The sequence below is a fragment of the Pocillopora damicornis genome, chromosome 2 (genome assembly GCF_964200805.1).
Source record: "Pocillopora damicornis chromosome 2, jaPocDami1.2, whole genome shotgun sequence".
Taxonomy (NCBI): domain Eukaryota; kingdom Metazoa; phylum Cnidaria; class Anthozoa; order Scleractinia; family Pocilloporidae; genus Pocillopora; species Pocillopora damicornis.
In genome coordinates, this window is record NC_142671.1 from 10,431,818 (window position 1) to 10,439,317 (window position 7,500).

The window sequence follows — 7,500 nt, forward strand, 5'->3', positions numbered from 1 at the left end:
ATGTTTGAACTCGATGAAATAATGAGACAACGAGAAAGCAAAGAGTTTGCTGAGATGTTGAACAGACTTAAAGAGGGAAAGCATACAGAACAAGATATTGTTAACTTAAAACAAAGAATAATAGAAGCCAACAATAGTAACTATCCACTTGATGCACCACATCTTTTTACAGAGAATGAAAAAGTAAATAAGTTTAATGATAGAGCACACCGTAGCATATCTGGTACTAAGTATACAATTAAAGCACATGACAGTGTCATAGGAGCTACATCTACTGAACTAAGAGATAAAATAATGAAGCAAATACCTAACCTGGAACCAAAAAACACTAAACAGCTGCATTACAATCTAAATCTTGCAGTGGAAGAAGGAACAGAAATATCACTGAATACAAGAATTGATGATGGCATGACAAATGGTGCTAGTAATGTAATTAAACTGATTCAACTTCATGCACCAGACAGACCATCTGGTGTCATATGGGTCCAATTTGACCATGCTGATGTAGGTAGAAAAACCAGACATGATAACAGACAATTGTATACCCAAGGCATCGAGCCTACTTGGACATCTATCAAACCTGTTACCGCAGTGTTTGCATTTGGTAAAAATCGAACTGTTCAAGTTGTAAGAAAACAGTTTCCACTTAGACCTGCTGCTGCCAAAACAATTCATAGATCACAAGGTGACACAGAAACCAGACTTGTAGTTAACTTTGGAACTAGATGAAGAGCAATTCCTCATATGCATTATGTTGGGCTCAGCAGAGTAACAACTATAGAGGGACTGTACATCACTGAGCTCAGTGAAGACAAAATAACTGTTAGCTCAGAAGTTGAGAAACATATGAAATATCTTAGAACAGAGGGCAAACTTGAACTATGCATTTCACCTGTCTACAATGCTGATGAGAGAGCTATAAAAGTGTGTTTCTTGAATGCACGTTCCTTGCATAAACATATTGATGATGTGCGTGCAGACTTAAACTACCTAAAAACAGACATCAATATTTTTTCTGAAACACGTTTCAGTAATGCTGATAGCAATACCATGTATCAAATTGGACAGTGTAGTTTATTTAGAAATGATGATATTCGTAATGATAATGGTCGTCCATATGGCGGGACAGCAGTGTATAGTCGCATTGATTATTACCCTGGCTATCCATTCTGCTGTAATAGAAGTGGAATAGAAATAATTGCAATCAGATTAATGGTTATTCCTCTTATAACAATTATAGGAATATACCGCTCTCCTAGAGTGCCAGTTAGTCAATTCTGCACTGCTCTAAGGCAAACACTCATGCTATCTTCAACCAAGTTTAATGTGTTTATTGGAGACTTCAATATCAATTGGCTCAATGAATATCAACGAAGACCACTTTATGATCTCTTTGTCAAGGATAACAACTATAGACAGCTAGTGTCCTGTTATACAACAGATAATAAGACTTGTATTGATCATGTATATACAAATTTGCCTGAAACACATGTGAATGTCAATATATTAGAAACATATTTCTCTGATCATAAAGGAATTTGTGCAGTAATTAGCTGCTTCAGCTAAATAATAAATTGGCTCCTTAAGTTCCCATAGTGGCCAACATAGCATTCAAAACAATCAAACTAACTTTAAGCAACTAAAAGCACATAATTATATTGTTAATTGTTTTAACTTAACAGATCAATAGAGATACCGCCAACATGTCTCAGTCATCGGACTCATCACCAAAGTAAGTATACCTTTAACAATGATTTTTTTTTTTCATGTGTAAGATGTTTATATGGAGTCTTGTTTTTCAATCATTATAAGATAATTTACATGTGCCTATTCTTCTCTTTTCCAGAAAAAATTATTAAGAGTCCAAATTTACATGTAAGTAACCACAGTATTTCATTTAATACTTTTTTGCCTAACAAACAACTACATACTGGTTACTCTGGACCACAGTAACACTTTTATGTAATACTTACAGTATTTAGTACTTATTCAAATTTAAATGAATTCTAAACTAGTACCGGTAACTTCAAAAGTCCATGTCAGTCTTACACTTAGTTTGATACTTAGTGAAGACCACTATACAATAGCAGTTCCAGTACTGAAGGTTTTGCTAATTATTTCACTAAGTGAGATTGCATTCTAGTCTCACATAGCACACTCTTGGCAGAGACTTAATGTCACTAATGCTTCAAAGTAATTGAATGCATACTTCTTTTCCAATCTAATAACTGCTTAACTTTCAATTTTCAGCTCTTGAAGGATATATGCATGGCTTAAGTAAAATCAAGACTGCATCAAATGGAACAACAAATTACTTTGACCTCAAGCTCCAGACGTCTGACGATAAAACTGTTCGCCTTGTTTGTTTTTCACCACCAAAACGGAGCGTTCTTCTAACTGCATATGAAAAAAGATCACCAGTTAAAATAGAAGCCAACTTGAACCCTAAAAAACGACTTAACAGCGACTTAGAAGAGTACACAGTTCCTAAGAGGGCTAAAATAATGCCAACTGAGCTAGAGTTCAACTTCAATGAGAATCTTGACAATCATTTACATGCAGTCAGTCAAGCACTTCAAGCCAACATCTATACCACTGTAGACCTTAAGGTCAAAGTCATTATCAAAGAAGAGAATAAGAATCCCATTGTTCAAGACACAAAAACCAGATACAAGTGTGACACACTAGTGGCTGATGAAACTGGATGTGCTAAGTTGGTGTTATGGGAGAACACAATAAATCAAGTGGCAAGAGGAAAGTCCTACCATTTCAAAAATGTAACTGTGCGCATTTTCGATGATGAGAAATATCTGAACACCAATGAATCCACAACAGTTGAAGAAATAGATGATATTCAGAATATCAACGTTGACGCACCAGAAATCAAGAATAATCTCCTCAAAGTGAAAGTGGTAGGAGTAAACATAAAGAAGTCACCATCTTGCTTGGCCTGTAACCACACATTTCCAACTAAAGAGTAACCAGCACCAGATGCAGAAGAAATAACCTGTACCAATTGTAACATCACAACACTAACATCTTTCTGTAACACAAAGATGGTGGCACAAATAATTGTTAAAACTACTACTCAAGAATTAGAAACCTATACATGTTTCAATGATGGCATCGAGAGTTTTCTCAAGAATGTAAAATCTCCTAAATCTTTGACACAAATAGAACCAGCAGAACTTAAATTCCTCCTCTTGAAATCTGGTCAACACACTATAATAGTTGACAAAAAGGCAAAAATCATAGCCCAATTTCTACCTGCCCCTAATCACCAGTCAACTGTAACACCCTGAGGGGCAGGAGGAGGCTTTTTGGTCATATATTGAAAGAGAAAATGTTACTTGTGCAGTAAGAACTGAGAGTTCGCAAATATTCTGATATTAATAATGTTTAATTGATTATTTTCTGTGAAACTCACGACTATTGTTTTTCACATTGAGTTCAGCAAAAAAAGGCAACACTCGTCAATTTGTTACAAGAATGCGAAACTGTGCACATTCAGAGGTGTGGCAAACAGTGGTATCTACTAAAACTAGAACACCAGAACATCCACTAACAATGTTAGTGAACAGTTAGAATCAGGGTTGGAATTGACGGTTAGTGGTGAGCGATTAGCAGCTATGGTTTGCATTTACTGTTTTTGGTGGTTAGGATTTTTTAAAGGGTGTTCCAGCCGCCTCTAAGTTGTTCTGCTACAACAGTGTTCCTGGTTTTAGTACACGCCAAAAGTAGTGTAGTTGTGTTTGTAGTTTATAATTTCAAAAATGCAATCATTGCATCTACAAGCAGAACATCTATCTAATTTCAAACCATGAATTATGTAAATTGCCAGACGATGCACAAGATTGTGTTTTCATATGTTGCAGTTTAAAAAAATTAATGCAGTTTTTTTTGTTAAAAGGCATTTACATTGCTTAAATTGCCAGTGAATGCACAACTTCAGTTCTGTTTAGTTATCTTGGGGTTAAAAAAAAACTGGATGCAGTTTTTCATAACCTAAGTTATACTGGACTCATGTGAACAGTTAACAAATGTTCATGTTGATTTTGTTAAAAAGCATTTACATTCCTTAGAGTACATTACAGGTCGAAAGCAGCTAAAGTCGAATTGTGAGCCAAAGATAATTACTTAAATCCACACAATTAAAGCGTTATATTAGCCTCACTTTATATTGTAGTTAAAACAAAACAACCTCTTTGTATCTACAAATATGCAAAGATGACTTGAATAAACTGTTACTGTTATTTCTTTACAACTAAATAGTGTTACAGCCTTCCAAGCTTCAACCTTGGTTCATTATCTTTGTTCACTGAAGTGTGATCCAGGAAAGGTCTTTAGCACTTCATCATTCTTTAATATAAAGTCTTCAAATGCCAACAAGACATTGCCCCAAATTTTGCTGAACACGAATAATATAAATAATATTTATCAAATTTTCAACCCAAGCAACAACCTTAGGCCACAACTCTTTACCTTCACTGTCAGAAAAACTTTTCCCTCTACCATTCTTTTTTATTTTTTTTTTTTTAATGAAAATCCACATTCATTTTCCCATCTTTGTCTTTGTGCTCACATCCAACCCTTTTCCATTTGATTATTTGACAAACACCTGACCTGTGTTGACTTCAACTTCATGCAGCAATTCCCATACTAAAATCTTTACTTACTCTAGCTGAAACCACTTGCACTCCCGCGAGTGCTTTTTTTTTTTTTGAGTGGCTTCCATACAGTCTATTAAATCTTAATTTATAACTTCATTTTATATGTAGTCACTTCCCAAAGATAACCTTTCACTCCCAGGAGTGACCGATTAAGATTTTCTTCAAGCATTATCAATATAATGTCAAGCAAAAGGGTGATTGGGCACCAAATTCTCAAAGCTTCAATTTGATGAAATGTTTTTCAGACTGTAAGGAAAAATTGTATTGAGATCTTGGGAGTGAAAGGGATATCTGTCATTTATAGTAAAGTTGCCTATGCTTACACAAGTAATGGGGTTTTCACTTGCAAGGAGATATGAAAAAGCCTTGAAATTGCATCATGGCCTTGAGAGTAATGGTATGAAGGGTCATAGAGAGCTATGGAAAACTATGGAATAATTGTTATCAGAGCAGTATAGTAATAAATACACTAAACAAAGGATGAGTGTTCTCATTTTTTGGGAAAAAAGTCACTTCTTCAGTAAGTCAAATGAAAAGTTGAAAACATTGTGAATAAGGTCATGAATAGGCATTGAAGGAGGAGGAACCCTGATAAATGGTTAAAGTATTATCAGAATGAAGTCTACATTTTATAGATTTAAAGTAACAAATAAAGGGCACTTTTTTCACCAGCCTGCAAGGTTTGTGTTTGTGTGGTAAAATTGCTCATCCTCCACGCCAAGGAAGTCATAGGATTTGAGGACTGGTTGTAGAAAGTAATATTCATAGAAAATGATTAAAAGTGAGGGTAATGATCCTTTTAGGAACAGTGAAAAATGAAATTTTTGATTGGAGATTGTTAAACATTATTCTGAAACAAATCTCACAATGTGAGGTCATCAAAAACCCAAAAAACATTCAGAACTTTCTTTTTTTTTCAATGCATAAGAATGTGTACGCTTATTAGGTTCTAGATTGTGATTCTTGTGATCTTTGTTTTTTAAAGCTGGGAACTTTCAGAGGAAGAAGAATCAGGAGGAAGTGATGTAGAGACATTGGTGAATCAACAACAGACTGGAGTAAGTATGACGGCAACTTTGACTATTTACTTTGGCATGGACTATATATATATATATATATATATATATAGGTAGCCTTGGCTCAGTGCTTGGAAATTGAGAAAATTCTTGAAATTTATACTGAAATTAGATGAAGTTGAGGCTTTCTAAAACTTTGGAGAATTTTTGTAACCTTCTAAATGCTCTGAGAAAATTCCCTGCTGCCTTTGGATTGAAAAGAGAGCATCAACCATATTTACCCAATCTCATCCAAGAACAGCTTCAAAGATAATGCTCACAATGCCTATTTTTTTCATAAAAATTAATGTTTAACATATTTACTGTGCTGGATGCTGACCTATTCAGGTTTTTATTTGCATTGTTGTCTTCGCTGGTCTGAGAAGTCGAGTCAGCTACTTTTACCATAGCCAGTGCAAAATTTCAATGATGCACAGTTGTGAGATGTGATTTACTGTTAGGCTGGAAATTACTCCCTTTTTCTTTGCCCAGCCTGAAAAATCAATAATATTTGAAAGCAGACTCTAATTAAAGTCACTTTCATTATGCTACAATATTTATTTATAGAAGAGCTACTTGAAGTTCTTATTCAGCACACAAAAAAATACTGTTATCACATTTGTATTTTCTCTCTATAAACTAATTATTATTTCTCTAACTTGTGCATATTAATAGAAGAAAAAAGCAAGACAGCAGGTACCACATCAAGAGATGGCCCAAAGAAAAATTCCCACCTTACCACCAACATCTAATCCAGGGAGAAACCTGCCTCTCAAACAAAATGGGTCCATTCCAAGTGTACCACAGACTCAAAGCCCTGCTATGAAAAGAAACTCTGATAATTCAGTTCCCTGTGGAAAAATACCCACTTTGCCTATGAATCCCAGTGTGCGAAAGAATGGTCAGGTGACAATGTCAGAGAAACAACCCATATCTCCAAGCTTGTACCGACATCCTCTGAAGAAGGAAAAAATTGATGCAATGGTGAAGGCCGCATACAATAATAAGGGAAATAGTGACTCTGTTAAGGTAATCAGGCTTTCTTGTATCTGCCAAATTTTGTGCATCTGTAACTTTTTACAATTTCAGTTTAATTGTCAATATGCTTGGCAAAGAGAATGTGGAAAATGTACAACCAATTCTTAGTTTTACAGACCTTTTACGAAACAAGTTAAAAATAGACACGGCAAAGAAATTGAACATTAGATTTTGGGTATGTGTGTATTATAAAATGAAGTAGAGTATTGCACATTTTTATGTAGCCCAGCTATCACCACAGAGTTAAGAAAGCCTTTTTCTTCCTCCATAGGATTTTGGAGCCAGTGAAAGAGGAAAAATATCAGTTCAATCAAGCAAGAGTCAGGCTGCAGGAAACAGAGATAAAAAAGAAACTCTTGATGCTCGTATTTGGGATGAAGATGATGTGGATTCAGTGAAGGTAATGTTGTCAAATGTTAACTGATAAGTGTAAATGAACATGATTGTATTTTGTATCAAAGAAATAAAGTTGTTTTTTTTTTATATTTGGGGAAAATGTTGTTGCTGTTGCATTATTATCTAATCAAGATATCGAACCCACTTTTATTTTGTAGGATTTTACAGGAAATGATCGCCAGAAGGAAGCAAAGTATATGGAGCGTACTGATGAGGCAATTTATCAGCGAGCTGCAGAAGAACACATTAGGAGACCACCTCTTTGGCATGATGATGAGGTAGATTCTGTCAGGGTAGGTACTTGTCAAATGTAGTCCTTCTTATGCTTGGAATAAATTTAA

The 7,500-nt window shown here is 34.9% G+C and overlaps 3 protein-coding genes across 4 annotated transcripts in view; all 3 read left to right on the top strand.

Moving 5' to 3' along the window:
* LOC149049846 (uncharacterized) overlaps nt 1–1,732 on the top strand; it is a 1,939-nt gene extending 207 nt beyond the window's left edge. The window contains exon 1 of the mRNA XM_089195437.1: nt 1–1,732. This exon is cut by the window's left edge and continues 207 nt beyond it. Coding sequence (XP_089051563.1) covers nt 1–729 — 729 coding nt within the window. The 3' untranslated portion in view covers nt 730–1,732.
* The window catches only part of LOC149049844 (uncharacterized), a 9,978-nt gene extending 5,709 nt beyond the window's left edge, over nt 1–4,269 (top strand). Inside the window, exons 2-4 of the mRNA XM_089195439.1 lie at nt 1,683–1,732; nt 1,847–1,875; nt 2,251–4,269. Coding sequence (XP_089051565.1) covers nt 2,265–2,981 — 717 coding nt within the window. The 5' untranslated portion in view covers nt 1,683–1,732; nt 1,847–1,875; nt 2,251–2,264 and the 3' untranslated portion in view covers nt 2,982–4,269. The remainder of the gene's footprint in view (nt 1–1,682; nt 1,733–1,846; nt 1,876–2,250) is intronic.
* LOC113670901 (uncharacterized) overlaps nt 1–7,500 on the top strand; it is a 30,041-nt gene that overhangs the window by 8,210 nt on the left and 14,331 nt on the right. The window contains exons 3-6 of one of the 2 annotated variants that reach the window (XM_027187113.2): nt 5,656–5,728; nt 6,401–6,754; nt 7,035–7,163; nt 7,318–7,452. In XM_027187113.2, the coding sequence (XP_027042914.2) occupies nt 5,656–5,728; nt 6,401–6,754; nt 7,035–7,163; nt 7,318–7,452 (691 nt within the window). The remainder of the gene's footprint in view (nt 1–5,655; nt 5,729–6,400; nt 6,755–7,034; nt 7,164–7,317; nt 7,453–7,500) is intronic. The other variant, XM_089195434.1, reaches the window with a different exon arrangement.